The 27,247-nt window shown below is 44.1% G+C and overlaps 1 protein-coding gene across 7 annotated transcripts in view; it reads left to right on the top strand.

Annotated features, from left to right (window-relative positions):
• The window catches only part of PTK2 (protein tyrosine kinase 2), a 234,875-nt gene that overhangs the window by 19,984 nt on the left and 187,644 nt on the right, over positions 1 to 27,247 (top strand). For 4 of the 7 annotated variants that reach the window (XM_044914683.1, XM_044914682.1, XM_044914685.1 and 1 more), the window contains exon 1: positions 11,222 to 11,321. The exons of the other annotated variants lie outside the window; for them this stretch is intronic. In XM_044914683.1, the coding sequence (XP_044770618.1) occupies positions 11,222 to 11,321 (100 nt within the window). Of the gene's footprint in view, positions 1 to 11,221; positions 11,322 to 27,247 lie in introns of those variants that run through there. 7 annotated transcript variants of the gene reach the window in all.

Genomic DNA, 27,247 nt, shown 5'->3' with positions numbered 1-27,247 from the left:
GAACTGTAACTACTGTGGAAAAGAAATGATAAGTCTAATAATTCTTTGATCTAGCCTTGTTTAAAATTACAAGAAATTAAAGATCAACTCCTAGTCCCCACACCCCCACAAGCCCCACACCCCTTGGTAGTCACTTCATTGGTCTTTATCCCCAGCCCTCGGCAACCAGCCACTCATCTCTCTGACGTACAGATTTGCCTGTTGTGCACATTTCATGCAGTTGGAATCCTGCATCCTGTACGTGGTCTTTTGTGTGCAGCCTCTCACTTAGGGTTCCATCCATGTGGTAGCAGGTATCGGCATCATGGCTTTTGATGATGAGTGATGCGCATCCATAAACACGCTGCGCTTGCCCCCGGGTGTTTGGCCTCCCAGAGCCGTGTCTGTTGCTCTGGCCTTTGCCGCAGTTGTGTGTGTGCAGAGCCCGCGTTCCCAGCCTCCGTCTCGTTCCCCGAGTTGACAAATACGGAGCGAAGGTGAAAGCAGCTGCGGAAGCCCGGCCCAGCTTCTTGGCTCTTCACCCTTTGAAGCTCTTACAGCCTCTCTCCTTCCCACTGCCTCAGCAGCTCCAAGGAGGGTATTTTATGTGCTTTTCACAGTTTTCTACTTCCAGCTGTTGCCTCTGTCTTGGATTCAGAAGTCTCACGTCTCTTTTTTTCATTTTAGTGGTTAGAGATTAATTTCTTGATTTAAAAGAGGGGGGAAGGAGGAATCTTCTAGTAAGTCAGCCATTTACAAACGTTCTTTCGTGTCGGTCTGGTGCTTGTGAGGCTCGGTGTGGCTTGTGGAGTCGAGGTGTTGCTGCTGAAGGCAGGCCCTTTGGACTGCAGTAAGAAGGAGAGAATTTATGATTTCTGCCGTGTCACAGGGCATGGGACTATCCATAATCAAGCATTAATTTTTGCTAACAGATTTTCAGGCCTTGCCTCCTTTATTTAAATTCAGACATTTATAAATCAAGGAGTTTGCTGGTCCGGTGTAAAAAATTCATTGTAACTGTTTCAAGTAAGACAGATAAGGCTCTGACAGTTGAGTTACTGTGGTTCTGGGCCTTGAAAAAGAAGCGTTAAATACCTTTTTTGTCCTCACTTTAAAAAAATTGAGTGATTGTATTTAACATGCTTTGGGCAGAAATGTTTCTAGGCTTACAAACCCCTTAGGTGATAAGGCCTGGGCGTGGGGAGCCTTGGAGTTGAGGTGGATGGAGCCGCCAGGAGAGAGTGAAATGTGGGGAGGACCAGGATTTTGGTGAGGCATTGGTGGAGCCAATGAAAACCTCGGTCATCAAGATAAGTAATAGCTTGATGCAGTGTTTTTTTTTTAAAAACATTAATGCAGAATATCCATGATGAACAAGATGCCAAAATTTTAAATGAAGATAGGATCAGTATTACTCATTTTTCCTTTAGCCTTATGTGCTAATGTGTGAATGCTCCTTATTCCACCTTCATTTCTACTTAGAGTTTCTGCTCTTATTTTTCTTATTACTTAAGGTAAAAACATAGATAATCGATGTTTTTACCTTTTAAATATAAGCACTTGAAGTTTGAAATGTCCCTCTAAATACTCTCAGCTGTGTTCTAAAGATTTTGATGTTCTAGTTTTATTATCACTGTGTTCTGAACATTTTCTGATTTTTTTTTTTGTTATTTGATGCATGTGTTACTTAGAAAGGATTGCTTTCTTGGGAAATATTGGGGACTTCACTAGATACTGTTTCTTTAAAGTAGTTACTTTTTATGTTCACTTATTATTTTGAAGAGAAATATACATGGCACAAAATTCAAATGAGTGGGCAGGGAGTCCTAAACCTCCCCGCTCTTTCTTTCTGCTAAATTCTCGTAATTCTGTAAACGTTTGTGGGTGATCTGTGCATATGCCAGGAAAGCACATGCATACATGTATTTTTCCTTTACAATGAAATACCACAGTCTACATACTCTTCTATACCTTCTTTATTATTTAAAATATATATTTTATTGTTGCCTCCATCTTGGATTCAGAAATCTCACGTCTCTTTTTTTCATTTTAGTGGTTAGAGATTAATTTCTTGATTTAAAAGAAGGGGGAAGGAGGAATCTTTTAGTAAGTCAGCCATTTACAAATGTTTTTTCGTGTCGGTCCGGCCCTTATGAGGCTCAGTGTGGCTTGGGTAGCTCAGTCGGTTGAGCATCTGACTCTAGATTTTGGCTCAGGTCATGATCTCAGGGTTGTGAGATCGAGCCCTTTGTAGGGCTCTGCTCTGGCAAAGAGCCTGCTTGGGATTCTCGCGCTCTCTCTGCCCCCCAGCCCTCAGCTAGCATGTGCTCTTGCTCTCTCTCAGAAAAAAAAATTGTATATATGTATGTATCTATCTTGAAAATCTTTGCATTTTAGGACTGGGAGTTGTAGTTTTCTTTTATACCATGTGGACTTTTTTCATTAATGAGTGTTTTCCAGTGTCCGTGAAAAATTTTTAGCAAATACCTTTTCCAAACTTTATTTACTCATTTCTTTTGACATGTAGGCTGTTCCTAGTCTTTGAGTTTTGTAAATAAACCTGAGACTCGGGGCGCCTGGGTGGCTCAGTCGTTAAGCGTCTGCCTTCAGCTCAGGTCATGATTCCAGGGTCCTGGGATCGAGCCCCACATCAGGCTCCCTGCTCGGCCGGGAGCCTGCTTCTCCCTCTCCCACTCCTCCTGCTTGCGTTCCATCTCTCACTGTGTCTCTCTTTGTCAAATAAATAAAATCTTAAAAAACAAAAAACAAAAAACCTGAGACTCATTTAAGCCTCAAACTGCCTTAAACCTTAAAGGGGATTACTGGAGGTTTCTTAGACTGGTCTACCAGAAGCTGGATCTGTGGGTGCAGTGGCTTACGTGCTTGTCTTCTCGTGGGCTCTGAACTCCTTAGGGGCCAGAACTCTGCCCCTCTTGTTTTCAGATCCCTAGTGCTTAATTCATTGCACCAATACAGAAGATGCAGAGTAGTGCACTATCATGCAGCACTCTCAAAGCCTTTATGCTTATAATACTTAGTTCTCATAACAACTGTTTTTAACTTTATTTAACTGATGAGAAAACCAAGTTCTAGAGAGAAGTTTTTTAAAGAAGTGCCCAGAGTCCTATATCTAGTATGTTGCCACATGGGGGTTCAGGGAGTATTTAACAATAAGCTGAATGGACAACAATAGACTTTCAGGTTGAAGGTGATGGAAATATGAATCAGTTTGAGCTGTGGAGTCTTTGATTTTACGAAGTCTGATCTTAACCCCAAGTCCTTTACCTCTCTCAGCCTCAGCTCCCTTTTTCTTGAAAATAGTGTTCTTAACCTTAAAAATAAAACTGCCAGTCATTTTTACCAGCGAAAATGGGTTTATTTGGGAACAGTAAAGAATTGCAAACCCAGGCAAGCAAGCTAGGAGAGAACTGTAGGCAGAACAAAGGAGAGGACCGCTCTTTTATAGAGGAAAGGGGGGAGTTGGGATGGAGGAGGAACCTTCCTTCTGCGGGGTTAGTTCGGTAGTATCCGCCTGCAAGGTGCATCTCTCCTTGTTGGGCCTGCAGCGGAGGAGGAGTGGTAGGGGCTGAGAGCAACCCCTGCAGGCCTCCAGACTCCATCTGAGGTCTGCTTTTATTAGTCTTCACGGTGTATTGGTAACTATCTCAGAGTTTATTAGGGGGCTAACTTCTTTAAAAAGCCACATGAAGCTCCCTTGTCGTATTGTACTAGTGTCCTGTCCTTACACAGGGACCGGTGATTGTCGTTCCCTTTTGCTGCCTCCTGCGCTTTGGGGCATGTTCCTAACATCTCAAGGCTTTTTTCCCTCTTCTACAAAAGTAGACATACTCGCCAGCTTGTTGTAAAATAAATGAGAGACACTCCATTAAAGTGGTTTTAACATTCTTTTAATCAAAAATTTTTTTTATTGTGGTAAATAAAAAACACATAACATAATTTATCATCTTAATCATTTTTAAATGTACAGTTCAGTAGTGTTATGTATTTTCATGTTGTTGGGAACCAGATCTCCAGCACTTTTTATCTTGCACATCTGAAGCTCTGTCCCCATTGTTTTCTGAGGTGACAGCACCATGGGCCACACCATTTTACATTCCCACCCATGGTGCACAAGGGTTCCAGCTTCTTGAGGTCCTGGCCAACACTTGTTATTTCCTGTTTCCCATTTAAAAAAAATCATCATCATCCTGATAGGTGTGAGGTAAAAAGTTTTGGGGAGAATTGGAAAAATGACTATAAATTTCATGCTAAATCAGAGTAATATCTGTTGATACCGGTGTGAGAAAACCGAAAGGATAGAGGAGGGCCTTTGACCAAGAAAACCTACCACCGTGTATCTGTGTTTGAGAAGAGAAACCACCTTCTTCAGGGCCCTACTTAGGATGTGGCTCCTACAGTGCTGCTGATCCTTCCTGAAGATGGGCAGCGTAGACGGTAGAAGGGACCCACTCGCCAGCCGGGCCCCCTGCCACCCGCGGGCCTCCCTGTGTGTCACTGCACAGCCAACTGCCCGCGAGCCACCGCAACTGTCCCTGCCGCAGGCCTTCGAACAGGGCACTTCACTCTTTGCTCCGTCAGGTGAGTGATCACCCTGTGAGCAAACTGGATTTACTGGGTAAAATGACCATCTACGGAGCAAATGATAAAGTAAGTTGGCTGTGTATATGCACGTTCACTAAAACAGAAGTTGCAGAGTTTATTTGAATGGTGTTAACATTCAAATAAATAATGGCTTGTCTTTTAGTATTAGTTATTTGGTCAGTATAAGCCAAAAAACCTCCGTCAGTTAGGTTGACCATTTTGGTAAGTTTCTGGCCCCGTTCTCTGTTACCGAAGTGCCTCTGCTAGTATATTTGAAAACCCTAGGTGGCGTCTTGTTTGAGATTTCAGGAGCCTTTTTGTTTTTCTTTTGAATTTGGTGGCAAGTAACCTCCCAACAGTTTCTAAACCTAGAATTTAGCTTTCATCTCCTTTATGGCAAAACACATGAGAAATGGCCATTAGTGTCTGTAAAAATACTCAATTGAGTATTGTCTAAATTGATAATAAGTTCAGAATTTTCTGCCTCTTTAGAGTCGCAGTTTCCCTTTTATTTTATATATCTTAGGTTGCTTAATTCGTTGTTCTGTTTATTTCCTGGTGATTGTGATGTATCTCCCCGGTCCCAGCTACACGTCCAGCACGTTCTGCGATGGCCGGTACCCGCTGTCGGGCGGGATCACGGACTCCGGGGGACTGTCACAGGAGCCGCAGAACTTGGTGAATTGGACTGCTGCACGGGGATGAGAGCAGCCTGTCTGTCTCATATTCTGTCTGTGACTAAGTCCTCCTTTGTAGGCCAAGTGAGGCCTGTTTCCTGGTCGCCTGGTCCCCTGGCAGCCTCCGGAGGTGGTGTCATTACAGGTGGTGGCTTGAGTGTGTGCCCTGGCAGGTGTCCCGGTGCAGGTGCTGGCTCTGCCACCGACCAGTTAGCTGTGACATCAGGCATGTTGCTTCATTGCTCGGTTCCTCCGTGCGTCTGCATGTCACGTGTGGCTTGTGACCTCGGTGGTGGTTGGAATTATTGATTGAGAAAATAGGTGAAGTCCTGCAGTGGGTTAGTGAAGAAGCACACACTGGAGGCTGACTGCCCGAGTGGTGATGTCCAGCTCTGCTATGCAGGAGGTCCGTGACCTCAGACAAGTTACTTAGTGCTCCGTGCTTCTGTTCGTCATCTCTTACACCGGGGTAATAGAATCTACCTCATGAAGCTGGTTATTAATACCTGAGTCCATATTTTTAAAGTATTTAGGATAGGGCTTGGCACAGAGTAAGCATTAACTTGGTATCCCCGTTATATTATTATCATTATATTTTCATTGGTTATTAGTGTTGCTGTTATGCTAGTTGATGACAGGCACGTAGTTACATGTTAGGTATTGTCCCTGTCCTTGTACAGATGAACAGACTGACGTTCAGGATGGTGAAATGAGTCTGTCCTTGTCTCACAGATAGAACTGGGCTCCTTTGTAGCTTCCGGTTGCAAATTTAGTGCCTTCCTCAGCTTCCCCAGAGTACCTTCCGAGTAACAGAAGGGAGGAGGTATAGTACTTGTTAGAAACTCTGCAAGAACGGTGAATAATACCGTCACCTTTTAGAGTGTGTTGTATTTTGAGACCTATTAGCTGTTTGTCTTTGGAACATGATTATATCCTTTCTTATGACTAAATTTCTTTAGTCCTTATCAAGTCTTAATTTTTGTTGAATAGATTAAAATTTTCAGAAAAGTTATTTCTGTTTTGTGGTGGAAACAGTGAGGCACAATGACACAGAAATGATAATTCTGTGAGTCTTAATAGAATTAAATTTAGGTTAGGATACCCAGCTTTTGGAAGTTAGGGTATGTTGTAGTGATCAGCTGCTAATTGGAGCTATCGTTGTATAATAGTGTTGATTTTACGTACATCTGTTAACTCTTGATTAATGCAAACACAAAAGAAGTAAGAGAGGTAAATTTTGAGTTCTGTATGTATAATATGAATTACAGTTTTCTTTCACATTCCTCCTAGTAGCTGACTTGAAAGCATTTACTAGGGCTTTACGCTTCCAAGAGGTACTGCCCTTAAGTATTACTTAAGGCCAGCAGATAAAACCGTGTAACTGTGTAAGAAATGTGAGAGTCAGACTTGGATTTGTGTGATATGCTTTTGGTGACGTTTATAAGCAGCTTTTCTTTTCTTTTTAAGATTTTATTTATTAGAGAGAGAGCAAGCACAAGGGAGGGAGGGGCAGAGAAAGAGGGAGAAGCAGACTCCCCATTGAGCAGGGAGCTCGATGCAGCACTTGATCCCAGGACCCTGAGATCATGACCTAAGCCGAAGGCAGACGCCTAACTGACTGAGCCACCCAGGCGCCCCTCCCCCTGCTTTTTAAGATTTTATTTGAGAGAGAAGCAGCTTCTTTCTGAATAGTTCTTTCCAGTGACTTTCTCACCTCAGGCCAGGTTTCTTTCTTTTTTTTTTTTTTTTTTAAAGATTTTATTTATTTATTTGACAGAGAAACACAGCGAGAGAGGGAACACAAGCAGAGGGAGTAGGAGAGGGAGAAGCAGGCTCTCCGCTGAGCAGGGAGCCTGATGCGGGGCTCGATCCCAGGACCCTGAGATGATGACCTGAGCCGAAGGTAGACACTTAACGACTGAGCCACCCAGGCGCCCCTCAGGCCAGGTTTCTGTGGGGAAGCCATATTGGGCAGTACCGCGCAGTCTATGAAAGGGTTTAGAATTCCCTTTCCTTCTTGCTGATCTTGCTCATCGCCTTGTTTGCTAGCCTTCTAATGATTTCTGTCTCATCTCACACAGTATTGTCATTTTTGTCATACTGAAATTTGAAATGGAAGTTCTCAGAGGAGTACCAGAATGCTAGAGTTGTGTGATTTATTTTTTAGGTGGGATGGGGAGAGGTGGTCCACATGGTTTTCCTAGATTTTGTGTCAGTTTTTCTTTTTCCATTTTTTATATTCTTGAAAAAGCAACATTCTCATATAGTTTACTTCACTTATTCAGTGAATCCTTATCAAGCCCCTGAACTGAGCCAGGTCTCAGAGGTGAAGCAGTGCCCAAGATTGAGGCAGCCTATGCTGTCACTGAGCTTAGTGCGAGTCCTGACATCTAGAACATCTAGATGCCTCTTCTGTGGCCATGGCCTCTAAAAGAGAAGAAAAATTCCCTCTGCCATCTCCTTGTTACCTTTAGGTGACAGATGGATGTGCAGAATGTGGCCGGTACCTCTTACTGACCACTTGTAATAGGGCCCGGAAGACAGTATGCAGACCAGATTCTTTCTTGCCTTGGAGATTGGGTTGTAATGGGGGCAGCCAGACAACAGACATACCGTGTAATTCAGTCACGTGGTATCTGAGAAGGTGTGAGTGCTGTGGGAAATGAAGCAGGCTAAGTAAGGGCATGGGGCAGGCAGTGTAAAGGTGGGCAGAGGACAGCAGGGAGGTCAGTGTGTCGAAGCCTAGGAAACGGGAGCCAGGCCATGGCGAGACCGAGGCTGCAGGTGGGAGGGGAGCCACCTGCACAGAGCCTTGCGGACCATGCTGAGTAGGTAGTAAGCACTGCTTCTGGCAGAACTGGGGAAGTGTTGGTGAGTTTTAGCAGAGGAGTGAAGTGGTGTGATGGGCGTCGCGAAGGGGTTGGTGTGGCTGCTGGTCGGGAACAGAGTATAGGGCGGCGAGACCTGTAACCGCGGCCGGTGGAGCATGGCAACAGCCTGGGCCGGTGGCGGCTGTGGACGTGGGGGCACGTACACAGTCCGGATTTATTTTAAAGGCAAGGATATTGGGTTTTGCTGATGGATTGCTTTGAGGAAAGAGACAGATAGGAGTCCAGGATGACTATGGATTGGAGTCCGAGCAAATCATAGTATCTTTCTTGTAAATTTTAATGAAGAGTTTACCTGTGAGGTAGGACTTCCCAGAGTTGCTTTCAACTCTACTGATATGATGAAGAGTTTTTTAAAAAATCTGTGGAACTTCTTAAGGAATGACTGCCTTTATGTTAGTGTGTTGTAGAGTTTGTTATTCAGAGGGCATAAAGGGACTGCCCACTTTTTTCACTTACGCCACCATTAACATAGGCCTTTCCTGCTCTTTTCAAGACGTTACTGGATCGGGAATCTAGGAGCATAATTGGGGCTTTCCTATTTAGCGGGAAGAAAACAGGAGTGATGCTGTCACAGAGTGACTGACTGGTCCTCGTGTAGTTTCTCAGCCCTTTGGCCGTAGGCCTGTGCCCCACCGCCTGAACCACACTCTCCTCTTCGCTGCACGCGGGGAATGAACCGCTTGGTTGGGGTTGTGTCAGGAGTGAAGTACGATGGTTTTCTCTGGGAGAGCGCCTAGCGCAGTAGCTTCTCCTTTGTGTGGCCGAGCCCTGTCCTCCTCTGCCTGTCCGCTCTTCTCAGTGGCCCCGGTGCTTCTCAGCTCTTCCGGCTGGGCTCTGCTTGTTGGCCTGGAGGGGTCTTTGCTTCTTGGATCTTGTCATCTTTTGTACCCTCAGGACTTTGCACACGAGGAGGTGATATTTGGATCTTGAGATGAATGTGAATTAGCTTTGGTGGGGTGGGAGAGAAAGCTGCTCCCCACTGGTTACTTTGCAGTCAGAGACTTGGCTTCTCCTCTCCCACACCTGAAGAGCTCCCACGTCTGTCCTCTCGTCACCTCCTCTACTGCCATGGAGGCCCCAGCCGCCGCCGTCACTCGCTGGCACCAGCCTCTCTCTCCTGTGCAGGTGCTGCTTACAGCATTTAGTCAGTATGGCTCAAAAACCTTTTCTGGGTGTGTGCGTACGTGAAGACCTCTGGCCTCTTGGATGACAGGTGGGCTCAGTGAAACTGTGTCTCTTCCTAACTGACTCCATCTTTAACTCATCTTTAGAAGATGTGACAGCACTGATTTTGCTTAGAAGATGTGAAAATTGGGTGTGTAAAATACCGTTGGCAGCTAGTAAAGATAGCTTCTGTTTTTTAACTCTAGAGTCATAAGTTCCAAGAGAGACTCAGAGTTTGCTTGTGTCGTTGGCATGTATATTATTTGATGGTTCAGATTAAATCCCAAGCCATTCTCAGGGGCCTGGGTCAGATACCAGACTTGCTCGTGGGGTGTACTTGGATTCCTCCTATGATGAGAGTAGGCCTTTGTGTCCCGAGTGTCCTCGGTAATGGTGATCTATCTGCTTGTTTCTTCGGTTTCCTTCCTAGCTTGCTCGCCTGTGTTTTTCTGGAGCCCCTTTTCTTCCCAGTGTTGCCTGGGGTCAGAGTTCACGCTGGTGAATGATGTGTTTTCACTGGGGGCATCTAAGAGGTTATTTGAGCTCTGACTGCTATTAGGAGGCTGAATGTAACTTCTGGAGACAAAGCCATCATCGAGAGGAGTGTGTCAGAAATGAAACTAGCTGTCTTGGGGCATTACTGGACACAGATAGGCCTCTTGTTCCCCTAGCCTTTGTCAGCTCTTGTTTTCACAAGTTAGTGAATTCATAAAGCCTCTGTCGTGTTCACAGTTAAGTAGAAGACTCGATTTTTTCTTCGTTAATGGGATTTGCTACAAACAGAATTACCCACGTAATAGGAGAGCTGAACTGTGTATGTCTTGAATGTGTATCACGTGTGCTCAGACAACAGAGGCTGTAGGAGCCCAGTTTCTTACTGTCTTACTGCCAGAGTGGAGTGTGTTTAAATAGCTACATTTTAGAGACGACCGAGACTGTCTCTCAGTTTGAATGGAAAAAGTGTAAGTAGCTTTACATTTTTTGAAAAAAGTTACTAGTACAGATTGTTAGAGTGTTTTTCTGTCCTCCTCCTTCAGGAATATGAGTTTAGTACTCACTCATGTTTTGAAATTAAGAAATCAGGTATCTTGGATTCCTCAACATTTCCTAAGCTAGTTTTAAAAGAATCTCATAACTTCAAATTCTTGTTTTTATGTGTTTTCTAAATACTTTTATAAATTTGCAAACATACTTCGAAACTATCAATCTGAAAAAAGTCTTTACCTTGGAAATACCTGGGTTCCTATAGACAAATTCTTACAGATTTGCTTTTAATGTTGATCAAGGTTTTTTCCCCCAGTATTACTCATTTTTCATCAAGGCAATTATCTTAAGTCTTAAGGTCAGAATTAGGCCGGTAAAAGGCCAAAGGCATGACTTTGAAAACAAAAATAGTTGGAGGAGCCATCTACAGACATGATCTGGGTCAGACTTGATTTGCAGCTTACTCAATTTTAGAATTGCCTGTTGGTTTTGTGAGCAGAGGTCTGCCAGATGAATTGAGCAGAAGGGTGGGATTAGCATATTAATCAGGTGCTGGCTACTGGCCTTCTTTTTCTCCTCCCTCTTTCCCCTCCCTCCCTCTCTCCTTCCCTGAATGAATCTAGGAACACAGGCCTGTGGGGTCACATTACTAGCAGGTTTCATTCTGCTCAGGAGCTTAATCTAGCCAGGATGGTCTGTGTTTCAGATTGCGGACGCAGGAGAAGATTCTGTAACTGAGAGGCATTCTTCAAGCTGCTGGAAAATATTACAGAAGGAGCACCTCCCAAATTTTGCTTCAATTTCTGAGAAAAGGAGCACACAGGGGAAACTTAGTGTGGCTGTGGATCGAAGCGAACGCTGTGGGAGCGATGAACGGGGACTTGGTGCGCGGACGCCTGGTCTGATCTTGAGAGACCTGAGTTTATGTTGCTGGAACTGGCGGGCCAAGGGGCCCTGAGACCAGCAGGTGCCGTCTGTATGGAGAAGAGCGGCTGTAGTCCATTTCCAATGTGTTGGGCTAAAGGTATACGTAACTTAAAAATCTATTTGGTTTAAATTTTATTCAGATTCATGCATTTGCACTAAAAAGATGGATGAGAGTTTTTCAGACTTTAATTCAAATAGATTTACAATTAAATTTAAGGAAAAATGAAAATTGATGTGGTATAGTTTCGCAGCTCTTGGCATAAAACTAGGTAGCTTTTAGAAAAGTAAATAAAAATATTTTTATGGAAGTGCATTTTAAGTAAGTTATCTTTTCTATTCTGTGTCTCTTAGAGTTTTATGTTTTATTTTGTGTGTTTTAATTAAGGCACCCATATCCGTTCTGTGATGTGGAAGTTTTTAAAGAATAAAGAGACTAATTTTAACTTAAATAGGACTGGAGGAAAAAAGAGCAATGTGGTTTTTCTTATTTCAAAAATTGGTTTTCTTTACGCACTGTAAAGATTGTGTATTTAATTTGAAACTCCCTATTATTGTAAGGTGGGCTTACCACTAACGGTCAGTAATACTGTAAATAAACATTTTCCAGTTTAATGTTTTAGGGTTTTTATTTGTATAAAATTATAAATATAAAATATAGCATTTTCATTGTAACATTCAAGATAGTATTTGGGAAGCATGTTTAGAAGTTAAAAATGCCGTGTGATCCATGTATGAATAAGACCAAATAATTTATCTGCTTCTCTTAAAGTACCTAGTGAATATTACCTCTGGGGGGATGAAGTCTGTAATAAAGAATTTAATACATGTATTATTATTTTAAAGAGTATATTCAAGTATCATGTTAACCTACTCAGGAAAGACTTTTAAAAGGAAGAAACCTGTCCTGGGTAAAGACCTGCAGTATTATAAGTAGACCTTCAGGCTGACTCAGTTTAGTGTTTAGCTTAAAACTTTTAAAGCCTCCAGGATGTTGAGGCGCTAGCGCCAGACCACAGTTTCGCTGTTGGATCACTTCTCATTTACCAAATTGTCAGCATCATCTAGTAATTCTTGTCTAGGCTTTTAAACATTTCTTCTCTCTTTCTTTCTTCCTTTCTTTCCTTTCCTTCCTTCCTCCCTTTCTTTCTTTTTAGGTAATCTCTACACCCATCGTGGGGCTCGATCTCACAACCCCGAGATCAAGAGAGTCGCCGACTGAGCCAGCGCCCCTTTTAAACATTTCTAAAACATGTGATGTTAGAACTCTTTTAATGTGATGCTCTCTGAACAAAGCACCTGTCACTTTATTACCTAATTAGGTATTTAAAGTAAAGATTTTGCTGAGTTAAATTCAAACTGTTGAATTTTAAAGGGTGTTGGGTATGGGCACTTTTAAAAAAATGTAACTGAGGTGAGAACCTAAGGATTGCAAAGTATAATTGAGCATGACAAGTAACGAGTGCTCAGAGGCAGAGAGTTTTGTACTATATTTGTGAAGATTTTGGTCTCTCCCAGACTTGTTGGGACCCATATGCACAATACCACCTCCATGGTGTGACAGCCCTCTGTTAGCACTGATCCTTAGCAATAAGGCTCTGATTTCACTAAGTTGAGGCTGGATTCAAGTCTGTGAGTCCAGTAGCCAATGGGATATTAAATAATTGACTACTGGGTTTTTAAGAAATTCAAGGTGACTTTAGAAATATGAACTTCAGAAGAAGAGAGAGACTGAGGTGTTTTTGCTCATCCCAAAGCAGTTGATGGAAGCAACTTATTTTCCCATTACATTTGCTGACTGGCAGAGCAAGTGAGTAGAGGCCTTTTTAACTGAGATATCATTTTGATAGAGGTCAGGGTTGGGTAGGAGAGCAGAAAGAACCACCCGTGTGGAAGAGGGGAAGAGGTAGGGACAGCATCAGGCTTAGAATCGTTGCGTTTGCAGGGCTGGAGCAGGCCGTTACCTCTGATGAATGGTCTTGCTTCTGGATCGTGCAAGAGGAGGTTTCTGACGACATAAGGAGGTTGTCACCCTGTCCCCTTCTCGGGGCTGAGTACACCGCCTCCCCAGGGGGACGCAGTGTGCCAGCTTCTCCATGTACTTCTCTGTACCAGGACAGGAAGGCAGGAAACTTCAGGTTTTATTCTGGTCAGTTGTTGCTGTGTGATAAAGACAAAGATGTTGGTATGTAGGAATTGGCTGAAATGGTTATTTTCAAGTATAAAAGTTACTACTTTTAGATAAAGACAAAATAAAATGCTCAAGTCCAAAGACTTTAAATCTCTATTTTCAGTTAGAAATTCGAAACCTCACATTTGATTTTATCAGTCACATTAACCTCAAAAACAGTGGTGTCCCAATTTAAGAAGACACAAAATACTTAGTAGAACAGGCTAAAAATAATGGAACAGAGCTATATTTGTATACTTTGAACTGAAACCTCTAAGGTATCCTTAAGACAATCTATGGCTGTCTCTATGATATAGCTTATTGTACCGCTGAGTGAGGTATAAGGAGACCATGTTAGATCGCTCCCACAGAAGATCGTTATTTTCACATATTTAAAAGGACTTTGTTATGTGTTCAACTGTATCATGATTTCCTAGGCTTAAAGGCAGCTTTAATTCAGAGTATGGAAGTAAAGGTAAATGTTCGCAGTGCTGTGTTTGGTTGCAGGGTTACTGAATGCAGAAAGCCCTGTTTGGAAAGTTCACTGATGATACTAGAATGCACTTTAGTTGTTTTATCTCTCTGAGACTGGGAAGGATTAAAGAGGTGTCAGGGCTGTGCTTACTAGGGATAAGTGTGTGGGTCAGTTTTTTTCTAGATCTTTCAGTAGCAGATTGAGATTGAGTATACCAATAATCGTGGACTTGTGTGATTCTGGGTCCTGTGGTTGAAGTCATGCTTTTTCTATATCAATATTTTAAACTCCCGCTCTCCCTGCCACCACCCAGATAGTTCTAAGTGCAGCCCATCTTCACTTCTGTGTCTCAGACTTAAGTGGTCAATCGCCTCTTGATACCTACATTTGTATTTTTCATAAACATCTGATACTTACCTGCTAGAGAGGAGCCTCTTAACTGTTGTCCCTGAAGTCTGTCCCTCCCCCAGTCCTCCCTGTCTTAGTAAGCACGCTGGACCCCCACGCACGTAGCCGCTCCTGCTGCAGACCCAGGATGCCTCTCTGACACTTCCTGCCGCGTGGAAGGACTCCCTCTGTCTCCAGCACAGTCTGGGCTTCCTCCCCCCTCGCCCTCTCTGCGGCATCCACTCTGCGCCGCACGACCTTCTCTCTCTCTGGGCTGCGGGCGTTGCTTCCCCTTGGGTCTTCCCGTTTCCTCACACGTTCGTCCTTCTTCACGCAGCTGTCGGAGTGAGTTTGTAAAAACACAAAGGCAACGTTACTCTCCTTCCTAAAACTCCCCGGTGGCCTCTTACTGGATAAAATCGCAATAAGATGCGGCCCTGTCTTCTGGTCCTGCTCAGCACCTACCGCCATTGACCGCCCTTGCTTTCTGTCTCTTTGCTGGGCAGTAAACTCAGCACTGTCGGGGACAGTGTCAGGTGTTCTTCTGCGTGACAAGGTATTGGCGCAAATGGATATTACCTTAACAAATGAGTAAATTATGCGCTTAGCTAATCCGCACGCCCTAAGAACAGTTGGGCGAGAGTTGTAGACTGGGGGTTGAGTCTCTCCAGCAGCACACACACCGCGTCCTAGCGCTCTCAACAGATGGGCCTCGGTTGGCCTCCCAGGGCCTGATCGCTTCCCTGGGAAATATGTCTGTGGGCCTCTGCCACCCCTCTGGGGCTGTGGCCGTCCCGTCTGCCAGCTTGAGTTGCTAATTGACCGTGGGGAAGACAGATTAAAACTACATTTATATGTAAGTGTGTGCATTTATTTTATAATTGTATTTATGTACACAGTCTAGACATCTATACCTTTACAGTACAAGGTGTTAAACAATTTCCAGAAGAGTGACTTAAGTTTTCCAGCATGAGGGAGCCGCTCGTGGTGCCTGGCACACAGTAGGCCCGCAATAAGAATGCTGAGCTGAGCTCCCGCCTGCCCCCTGCTTGGGGGCTTCCTCCTCTCCACCGGCCTCTCCCTCGGCTCCGCCTCTGATAGACTCCAGCCACCGCCACCACCGGTGGTTCGTTTTCTGACAGGACCCCTTATGCTTTTGCTCCTGCTTCTGCTTGGAACATTCATTCTTTTTAAACGGGAAAGTTTCAGGATTCTGCCCTAGGGCATGGCCCTGTGTGTGTGTGTATTTGTCTGTCTCTCTCCCTCTCTCTCTCTCTCTCGTCTGGACCACAGGGCTGGGCTCTGGCTTTGTGCGTCAGCTCTGCACCCACAGGCATAGCTCGTAACTCATTCAACTTTCCTCCTTTGCTGGTCTCACGTTCCTTGGTTGCCCACTTCTTGTGGGCCAGGTCCAAATGTTACTGCTTTTAGAATCCGTATTGTCTGAATCCGTATTACCAGCACTCAGTGATTGTTGAGTGAAAAAAACCCCGGATTGTTGAAATCTGGGGCATTTTTCTAAAGGAGCTGCTGTCTCATGCCAGTGGAGAGGGTGGGGAGGGTCTTCCATGCTGTAGGAATTCTGGGGGCAAAGGCACTGAGAAATGTTTGTGGAATGTTTAGGGAAACATGGGCTTTCCTGCTGATTATAGTTGGAGGCTGTGTTAAGGTTCGTGGAGAGAGGTAAGTAGGGAAGGCTTGCTCCTCCACCCACTGTCTCTGAGGGGTAAGGGCAGGGCTCTTGTAAGCCTTTACCCTGGCCCTAAAGATCCATGTTCCCCAGGTGTGCTTCCAGCCTTTTTGTCTTATCCCTACCCACCGACTTGGCACTGTTCTCTCTTTCCCTGGGAAGCTCGCCCACCACTTGGCTTTGCACACCTTGTCTGCCTCCGCCCCCCGCTGCCTGGTGACCAGTGCCTTTCCCCTCTACCTGGGGGCCCCCTGGAAACCACCAAGCCATTCTAGCTTAGATTCCTAGTACAGGCTCCTTTCCTTGGTTAAACCAAGTTGTTGGTTAAGTGTCCATGAAATGTGTTTGCACGCCCAGCATGTAGTAGGTGTACAGAATAGATGAGTTCTTGATAAACAGGCCTTTCTGGTGCTGCAGAGAGGCAGGGGAAGGGGGGGGGCGGGTAGGGGACTGAACACATCGTGAAGGTTGAAGAACAGCAGCAGGTAGTGCTTGAACAGAGACAAGGAACACAGCCTGGCCAGTGTGTTCTCCGTGAAGGGCTCCCCTTTGCTTCTGATGTCTTAACTGAGAGAGTACAGTGAGCCTCCTTTCAGCTCATTAATTAATTAATATTCATTAATAATAGTGAATATTATTAACATCAACTCCCTTGTGCACAAAGATAATATGGTGGGTATTATAATTACTGTGTTTCTCAGATTGTTTCACTCATTGTGTTTGGAGAAGAGGCTGCTAGTTTGCCCGTGTTCTCTTCATGTGCAGTTTTAGAGTTTTTCATTTCATGTAGGACCTTCTCAGCGAGCCCTGGGAGATGTGTGGGCCAGCTGATGTTTCATCACAGGCTTCCGTCTGCCTGTCCTGTCCCCCACTCCCGGTCTCCTGGTTGAGCAGTAGTTACATGAACCCATGCAGTGTGTCCCGCCTGACCACCCTCCTGCCAGCACCACTGTCCCCATCTGTCCCCGGTGCCCGCTCTGGGGTCTCCTTGTTTGCTGTCCTGCGGTGAAATGCCTTCCCGGCAAGGAACCAGTCAGTCCTCCTTATTGCTGCACTGCCAGGGCCTCACACCTGCTAGACTCCTGTAGTGAGCAGATGAGTGGGTTGATGAATTCAGTCACTTTGTCTGCCTGTAGCCACAGAGATTCAAATCACTGGAGGCAGATGAGAAGGGTCATGGAGGTTTTTGTGAAAATTAAAAAACTTCTTTCTAGTGCCCAAATGGTTAGTGACACTGAGTTTTTAAAGTAGTGTTCATAAATCTTTCATTTCAAATTCATCTGTGATTGTTCAGACTATTAGGAATTTATTGTAAATTTAACTGTTTTCTGTATTTCATAACTTACCAGTTTTCCGTTAAAGAGAAAAATCCAATTTTGAAACAGTTACCACTGTGTATTTTTGTTTTGCCTTTGAGTGATACTGGTATAAATGATACAGTGTTATTGACTGTAGCTCACAGAAGTGAGGTTTATGAGGTTTATATATTATCTTCTTTAACTTCTTCAGACAATACACATCTGTATCTTTATACCTTTCTTCCTGAAAAGTTGTAGAAAATGAGTCCTATTGTGAGTGTTTTATAGGAAGGAGTTGGATGTTGAAAACCAAGCAGTAGTGGTAAGTTTTTCTTTGAGTGGAAAGACCAGTGCGTCGTTGGCTCCTTTCCTGTGCTCTGATGCTCCAGTGTGGGCTTTCGTGTTGCGCACTCTGCACAGTCTTCAGTTGAATCTTGTGGGCCATCGGGGGGCGCGGTGGTGCTTTGCCAGGGACAGCCGCTTCTGGAGCTGACAGACTTTTACTCTCTTCTGTTTCGACTGGGGCCCTGTCGAATCTGTGCATCAGTTTGGGAGAACTGACCTATGAACAATCTTGTGACTTCTGGTCGACCTGTCTAGTTCGCTAGGTCTGTGATCTCCCTTGGTCGCGTGCGGTAGATCTTAGTGTGGAGGGCTTCATGCTTTTCTGATGCTATTGTAAAGGACAGTTTTTTGACTTGTAGGTTTAATTGTCCAGTTCTTGGCTTAGCATGTAGAAGTAGATCATCTTGTTAGTTTATCCTGTGGCCTTACTATAAATTCACTTATTAGTTCTGGTGGTTTACTTGAGCAAGTAGAAAATCCAAAGAAATTTATAATCATGTAATCTGAAAATAACTCTTACTCTGCAATCTTTATGTCTTTTATTTCTCTCTCTTGCCTTGACTAGCACCTTCATTACAGTGTTCTTGTCATGTGCTGACCTCAGGGAGCAAGTTTTCAGTGTTAAGCAGGGTTTAGTTCTAGTTTTGTCTTTGTTTTTGTGGATGTCCTCTGTCAAATATAAAAATTTTCCTTGTAACTCCTGGTTTTCTGAGAGGTGTTTTTGTTTTTGTTTTTAATCATGAGAGGGTGTTGAATTTTGTCAAGTGCTTTTTCTGTCTCTATTGAATTAATTGTGGAAATTTTCTGTTTTTTAAAATAACGGGTGAATTACGTTTTGATTGTTGAATCAACCTTGTATTTCTGAGGTAAATCCCACTTGATCATGATGTATTATCCTGTTTATATATTGTTAGATCAATATGCAATATTTTGTTTAGGAAATCTGTGTCTATTTACACGGGGGGTATCAATCTGTAATTTTTTTCCTTGTGACCTTTTTGTGGCGCTTTCTTTTCAGGTACTGCCATTCTCATAAAACAAGCTGGAAGGTGTCCCCTTATGTTTCCATTTGCATGACCAGTGTATGTAAAATTAGGAGACACTAATCTCCAGTGGCAGTACTGGGAGTCCTAGTCCCATTAGATGGTGAGGTACTAGTCACAAAGGGCTAGAAAGCAGCCACAGGAGTGTGTTCTGTCTTGTGTAGTTGTATTCCAAGGATGGGGATGCACACACACATGTATGTGTGTGCTTATGTAAAGAGCCATGGAGCTCTGCACTCAGGATTTGTACATCCCACACGTTAGGCTTCAGTCCAGAACTTGCAGGATTGGACCGTGTGTGCAGCCCCCATGCAGCCCTGGAGGCCTGGCGTCGTGCTCAGTTTGGAAAGGGAAGATCAGATACATCAACATAGTACCTTAAGCCAGGTTCCAAAAACCCTCAAGCCCAGGGAAAAGACTCTCTATATAAAATCTGAAATATGAGATTTAAAATGCTTAAAATATTGTTTTATGATGACCAGACAGTATGGTTAACAGTTGTTTATGTTATGTTATGATTACAGTTGAAGGTGGAAAATGTGCATGCTGTTCCCTAATGTTACATGTATAATAAAGTGGTACAGCATTAAAGGAATCGGTTAGAAAAAATGCAGACAAAAACTTACAACAAAAAAGAAGAACCGTTTTCCTAGAACCAGGAAGCAAGGGGAAGAATTGAGGCTTGAATGTTGAGGAGGGGGGCCGAGAGTGGCTGGAGCAGAGGGTTTTGGTGACGGAGGGCAGCTCCCTGCAGAGTCGGACTGGAACAAGCTCCGGAGAGGCCCAGTCCTTTTGTGTGGCTCTGCCGCCCGGAAGGTCTGATGAGGCTCTGTTGCAGGCTGACGCTCGGGTGGAGACATTTCAGGCTGGAGCTGGGTTTACGGCCCCCCTGCTTATACGCCCAGCGACTTTGTGTGGCGCTCTTAGAGGTGTCAGGGTGCTGGCGGAGACAGAGCTCCGCAGCAGTCCCTTCCCTAATCGCCGACACCTTGCTTTCCAGACTCTGTAGGTGGTTTTAGTGACCTCCAGATTTTATTTGGATTACAGCTTGAGACTTGGTCACACATAGTTGTGTTTAATGTTATGTATTGAGTTTAGGGGACGTGAATATAAAGTTTCCTTATATTTACGTTGGCCAGAAAAATGTTGTTTTGAAAGATATATGTAGCCTGTCTTATATTAAAAACAGACAGACAAAAACCAAGGAAAAAACCTAGGACCTTGTTAACCAGGGTGAGGCCAGTATGTTGTATTTCCCCCAAGATCTGTTTTGTCAACCTTCTTAAATTTTTTTAAGAGAAACAAAATACTGCTAGAATATCATATACTAACACTACTTTTTTTACTGTGAAAATCTTACCGTGTTGTAAAGTTGACAGAATCATTGAGAAGATAATACCAGACTGTTGGGTATTCTGTTTGTTTTAACTTTTATGTAAGATCGTGATGGAATGGTGTACTGCTGGTATATTTTCAGTTTAGAAAAAGGCATACTGTCTTTTTATAGGGCAAGGTTTAGGGGAAAATTCTAGGGAACACTTGTGCTTCGTTTGGTCATTGGATTTAATTACACATTTCAAACATACCAGATGTTATCAAAGTAGGAATGATAGTCTGTTGTTTCCTTTTTTGACAAGGATTCATAAAGCTTTGAAGTGTAACAGGAAAGATGCTTTTTAGGGCTGTGATGGGACTTTTGAAGTATTAGTTAAATGGTGGGGGGGTCTTACAGGATTTCCATTTTGAGAACAATCTTAGCATTTCCCTTTCATCGGCCTAGAGAAGTCAGGTTATCCCTCCTAACTACTGCTGCCACGGATAGGATGCTGACTTTGTCTCTAATATATCTTGCTAATAACCACTCTACGTTTATTATATTAACTAGCAGGGTAGTTATTACTACTTGAGCTCTACGGACGAGGAGCCTCAAATAATTTAAGAGTCATATTGTTGGGAGTGGGGGAGCCAGGCACAGTCTTTAACGTTAGTAAGCAATGTGCTCTGCTTCTCAGTCAGGATCTTGCTCGGAAGTCACTGCCTGTGGAACCTTCGCCGAGACTTGCCTTTTCTGTAGAATGTCCAGGCTTCTTCAGTTATAGGCTCAGGGATTAGATTGGGCTCATTCTTTTAAAGGTTTATTTGTGTGATTTAGGTGAAATTTTAGCTGTCCTATAATCTCTAGGGTGTCTTGCCCATAGAAAGTAAATGAATGGCTCAAGGTAGAGATACTTTAGTCTTGATAATCTAAGGGATGTGCCCAACCAGTGAAAGTCTTCAAAGCCATAACAGTTGAAGTGCTGTTGTAATAAATTATTTACCCCATTGTGGGTTGTTAACAGTTTTACTATGGAAATTGCATTCTTGCACTCAAAATTGGGGATTAAGTGAAGTTAGCCATGCTTTCTTTCTCTTTGGCTCCCAGAATCCTGTCAGGAGGCTTTTACCCGATCCTGGCAGGAGATGGAAACATTCTTTTCTAAGGAGACTGGTCCAAGAGAAAAGGCAGACTCTAAACGTTCTGGGATCTTTAGCCAAGCCCCTTATTCTCTGCTCAGTGCATAGATCGTTGGGGTCACCCACATGTACAGGTTTCCTCGACAAGTAGGTATTTAAAGACAGCCTCGGGGCGCCTGGGTGGCTCAGTTGGTTAAGTGTCTGCCTTCAGCTCAGGTCATGATCCCAGGATCCTGGAATCCAGCCCCACATCGAGCTCCCTGCTCTGCGGGAGGCCTGCTTCTCCCTCCCCCATTCCCCCTGCTTGTGTTCCTGCTCTCGCTGTGTCTCTCTCTGTCAGGTAAATAAATAAAGTCTTAAAAAAAAAAAAAAAAGACAGCCTCTGCAGCAAAGCAAAAATAAACAAAGTGGGACAACATCAAACTAAAAATTTCTGCACAACAAAGGAAACCCATCAACAAAAGGGCAAAAGAAGGGCAACCTGCAGAATGGGAGAAAATATTTGTAAATCATATATCTGATAAAGGACTAATATTTAAAATATTAGTTATTAATATTAGTTATTACTCGTACAACTCAATACCAAAAAAAAATGTTTAAAAAAAATGGGCAGAGGATCTGAATAGACATTTCTCCAAAGAAGACATCCAGAGGGCCAGCAGATACATGAAAATATGCTCAGCATCACTCATCATCAGGGAAATGCAAATCAAAACCACCGTGAGAGATCACCTCATGCCTGTCAGAATGGCTGTTATCAAAAAGACCAATAATAAGTGTTGCTGAGGATGTGGAGAAAAAGGAACCCTCGTGCCCTGTTGTGGGAGTGCAAACTGGTGCAGCCACTGTGGAAAATAGTGTGGAGGATCCTCAAGAAATTAAAAGTAGAATTAACCATATGATCCAGCAATTTCACTATGAGGTATTTATCCAAAGAAAGTGAAAATACTAATTTGAAAAGATATATGTGGACTGCAGCATTATTGCCAGTAGTCAAGACATGGAAACAACCTGAGTGTCCATGAATGAATGAAGAGATGGAGAAGATTGTGTGTGCTTGTGTGTGCCTTCATACACACACATATAAATACGTACAATGGAGTATTGTTCGGCCATTAAAATGAAATCTTGCCATTTGCAAGAACATGGGATGGATTGTGAGGGCATTATGCTACATGAAATAAGACTAGTCTTTCAGAGAAAGACAAATACTGTATGACCTCACTAATGTGTGGAACCTAAAAAACAAAACAAATCAACAAACAAAACAAAACTAGATACAGAGAAAAGAACGCTGGTTGCTAGAGGAGGGTTTGGGGGTGGGCGAAATGGGTGAGGGGGGTCAAGAGGTACAAAATTCCAGTTGTAAATAAGTTGTGGGGCTATAATGTACAGCATGGTGACTGTAGCTAATAATATTGTAGTGTATACCTGAAAGATGCCAAGAGAGTAAACCCTAAAAGTTCTCATCACAAGAAAAAAAATTCTTTTTTTTTGTGACTTTGTATGGTGACAGTTGGTAACTAGACTCATTATGGTGATCATTTCATAGTGTATACAAATATCAAATCATTATGTGGTACACCTAATACTAATATGTTATATGCCAGTTATATTTCAGTAAAAAAATAAAGACAGCCTTTGCTTTCGAAATGTGAAGACAAAACAGAGAGAAAACAGTCTTGAGCAACAAAGGAAACCGCAAGCAGAAGGAAGCTCAAAGAAGATAAAAAATTTAAATCTCAGATCTCCAGAAAGCTAAGGGAAGATACTGCATCCATGAAAGACCAACAGAATCCTTTTTTTTCCTTTTAAGATTTATTTATTTATTTGAGGGGTGGGGGCAAAGGGAGAGAGAGTCCCAAGCAGACTCCGCTGCTGGGCACAGAGCCTGACGTGGGGCTCGATCTGACGACTCTGAGATCACAACCGGAGATAAAACCAGGAGTCGATGCTTTAACCAACTACGCCTCCCAGGCACCCCCAGAATTATTTTTAAAAGTACATTCAGAGAAGAGGAAAATTAAAAGTACCAAGGCAGACATAAGCTCAGTAAGAGCAGTGGGAAATAATGTGAAAGATATGTCTCAGAACACATGTAGGAAAGAAAAATGAGGGAGAAAAGGAAGTAGGATGATGAATTCAGAAGGTCCAACATCCAAATAATAAGAGTTGCAGAAAGAGACAAAAGGGTTAAATCATCAAAGACCTGATACAAGAACATTTTCTGGAAGCAAAGGATAGGGTTTCCGGGTTGCAGGTTCCTGGATACTGAAGGCCCGTGGCTGCTGCTGGGGCCTCTCCTCCTCCGCCCTTCCTGTGGAGAGACCGCCTCCCTGCAGCCTCGTGGGCACTTGTGTAGCTGTGATGTTCTAACTGTGGAAGGCGTGAGGTCTCTTCCTTTGTAACTTTTCCTGCTATTGCCATTTTTTAATAGTGCTTATTACAGTTGTAATTAAATAATCACATGTGTGTATCTCTCTTGACTAGGCTGAAAGCTCTGCAGGGTAGGAGTATATATATATATATATATATCTCCACACATCCGTTACAGTGCCTAGCCTAGTATTTGGTGAAGTAAGTAGTTTTTGACATAATTAATCTAAGGGTGGTGTGGCACGTTCATTTGCTTGTGGGGGACAGGCATGAATGGATGACTCCAGGAAGTGTCGTGGCCATGGAAGAGCATGTGGTAGTAATACCAAATCCAGCTGGCCCTTGGCCCAGGACAGCGGGGCGTGGTAACAGCAGATGATGGGTGAGTACCTGCCGCCACTCCACTGTGTGTTGCCTGACAGGAGTGAGGTCTGCCAGTGACAGCGTTTTCAAGAGAGGATGGGAACCCAGCCGCAGCAGGGCTTGGCGAGCAAGAGCCTGGTCTCCAGGTAGACTGCTTAGCTTTGAGGCTCATGTACAAGGCATGTGACCTTGGGCAGGTCACTTCTTTCTGTTCCCACATCTGGAAAGTGGGGAAAAATAAGTTGGTTTTTTTTTTTTAAGATTTTATTTATTTATTTTGTCAGGGAGAGAGAGAGCACAAGCAGGGGGAAGGACAGGCAGAGGGAGAAGCAGGCTCCCCGCTGAGCAAGAAGCCTGATGTGGGACTTGGTCCCAGAACCCTGGGATCATGAGCTAAGCCAAAGGTAGACGCTTCACCGACTGAGCCACCCAGGTGTCCCGAAAAATAAGGTTATTATGAGGATTAAATTATTTCATTTTTAAGTGCTTAGAACAGTCCTGGCATGGTAATGCTGCATAAACAATTACTCTGGAAGCCCCCAGTCTAGATGGAAACCTTCCTGTCTCAGGGGCAGCTTTTAGCTTAATGAGGTCCAAATCAATCTCTGCATATTAGGGAAATCGCTCTTTTATTTTGCACAGCAGTTTAACTCCATATTGGGAGTCTTTGTCATTACACTGTTTTGCTTTTGCAAAGTGCTCCCCAAAGAGAGAACCCAGGGAAATATTTTCCCAAAGGTAAATTTACATCACTTTCTTAGGAGTACAAAGACTCAGTTACAGCCGTGAAATTAGAGGGTTTTTAAAAAGACTTCAGAGAGCCCCAATCAGAATATCAGATGCCTCCCCCTCCACCCCCCAGCCCGAGAGCAGATGGGGTCCACCAAGCCTTATTCCCCTTCCCAGAGTACCTTCCAGAAGTGCAGCTCCCTGCTCCCCACTCCTTGACTGTAGGCAGGAAGTATCTCCATTCGCCTGAGTTTGGGCATGTGGGCCTGTGTTGTTCCCAGTAACAAATACCAAACTGAAGTACTTCTTCTACTTCTTGTTCATCCCCCATCCTCAGACAGACAGTATCTGCCCCTCTTGTGTTCTCTCTCTCCGTGGAATGACATCACTTTCCCACTCAGTTACCTGAGCAAGAAAAATGGCTGCTGACTTTCCTTTAATCTTATGTGAGCAGTTTAGTCAACCCCTGTCCTCTTGGCTTTTTTACAGCTCTCAAATCTTTCCACTTCCTCGGCCATAGTTAGTGTTGTCAGGATTATAACAGAAGCTTTCAGATTGGTCTGTATGGCCTTAATTGCTGCCCAGGTGCATGTCCTAACACTGGTCAGGCTCCCCACCTGCCTCTGGAGCTAGGCCTTGTCCAGCTTCTCTGCTGTTTGAATTAAAGCCGTGTTGGCCTTTGCATTGACTCCCAGGATCACTGACCTACACCTGCAGCCATGTCTTTTGTTGTGCCCATTCCTAAGATCCCAGCTTGGAACTCATATTCTGTAGGAACTCGACCATGCCCCAAGTCTGGGTAACACCTGTTTTCCTGGCATCACCTCCTAACACCATGTTATTCATGTACTTGTCTGTGCTGGTCTTTCTAGTGAGGGCCATAGGGGCAGGGACTGTTCCCTGTGTCCTGCTATGTCCGAATGACCAGTCTGTCTCTTTCCTAGTATCTATCTGTCCTGATATCCTGATGCCCAGGAAAGCACCTTATACATAGTCTACTATAATATGTTTCGGTTGGGGCGAGGGGATGAATTAGTAGGTGGGAAGTAAATAAATACACTGAAGAAATTATGGTGTAACTTCGTAGTTTTGATACAGGTATCCTAATGCTGGTGTTCCCAGACAAAACTTGCATAGGGATCACGTGATGATTTTGTTAAAGTGCAGATTTCTTTTTTTTTTTTAATTTTATTTATTTGAGAGAGCACACAAGCAAGAGCACGAGCAGAGGGGAGGGGAGAGGGTAGAGGTGGAAGCAGAGGCAGAAGCAGACTCATCTGCCGAGCAGGGAGCCTGATGCCAGGCTCGATCCTAGGACCCTGGGATCATGACCTGAGCTGATGGCAGATGCTTACCCAACTGAGCCACCCAGGCGCCCCTAGAAGCACAGATTCTTATTAAGTAGGTTTGTGGTGGGGCTCTTACAAACTCTTGATGATATGCCTGTGCTGCTAGTCCGTGGGCTGTATTCGGAGTGGCAGGTGTCTAGTGTGAAAGTGAAAGCACAGACTTGAGCCAACACATGGAGCCGTGTGGTCTTGGGCGAGTTGTGTAGCTGCTCACTGTCTGTGCCCACAGATGAGGCTGCTACTGGGAGCTGTCATGAGGGGTGGGTGTGCGGATCAGACCGACCAAATGAGTTCCTAGGGTGACCTGCCGCATGCCGACAGGTGGACGAGTGTTCGCTGCCGAATCGGCATCAGCTTCCTCGTTGTATGTAGCACGTTCTAGAGCGCATCGTCTTTGTATATGTGTTTGTATTCAGTCCCTGTGATAGTCCCGTGAAGTCACTGCTGTCGCCACACTGCAGTTCAAAACTAGGTTAAGGGTCTTGCTGGCATGTTAACCGCGTGTTTGTGGAGCTGGATTTCAAGCCAGCCCAGACCCCAATCTTAGCATTGTGATACCACAGCCGCGCCTAACTTAATTTTTCACGCTAAGTCCTGGAGTTAGTTTTTTTTTTTTTTTAAAGATTTTATTTATTTTTTAGAGAGCGAGCGAGAGAGAAACAGCATGAGAGGGGAGAGGGTCAGAGGGACAAGCAGGCTCCCCGCTGAGCCGGGAGCCCGATGTGGGACTCGATCCCAGGACCCTGGGATCATGACCTGAGCCGAAGGCAGACGCTTAACCATCTGAGCCACCCAGGCGCCCTGTCCTGGAGTTAGTTTTAAGAGACTAAAATGTTATGATGATCCAAGCCCATTAAAAATATTAATTTTTCTTTGTGAACCACTAGACAGGACTGTTTTAATGAACTAATGAATTCAGATGCCCAAATGTTCAAGGGGAGCTCCATGGAGAATTTGGAACTTTTTCTCTCTGCGACTCCTGGCAAATTCTAGTTGTCCTGCCTCTCTGTTCTTCTTGAGCTCACCAGGCTCTGGGTTACCCTCCCTGCACTGCAATCCAGAAACTGCCTCCTGGCAGAGAGCCAGGTCTCACTTCATCTGTCCCCTCTTTCAGAGGTCATCGTTAGGTGCTGCCTGTGTCGGGCTGAAAGCAGGTGCTTCCTATGTTCTGTGCAGTTTTCTAGTTGTTCTTTGAGGTGGGGGTGGTCAATGCAGACCCTGCTCCTCCCTCGGTTTTATGTCTTAGTTGTCTCTCTTGTATGGGAGGGTTAATGTGTACTTGTTAGGATTTGTATCAGGATTAAATTAAGTGAGATAATGTATGTAGCAAAACTGCTTAGGTAGCTA

The sequence above is a fragment of the Neomonachus schauinslandi genome, chromosome 4 (genome assembly GCF_002201575.2).
Source record: "Neomonachus schauinslandi chromosome 4, ASM220157v2, whole genome shotgun sequence".
NCBI classification, from domain to species: domain Eukaryota; kingdom Metazoa; phylum Chordata; class Mammalia; order Carnivora; family Phocidae; genus Neomonachus; species Neomonachus schauinslandi.
The sequence above is the reverse complement of the archived record's forward strand: the minus strand, read 5'-3'. Positions and strand labels throughout refer to the sequence as shown.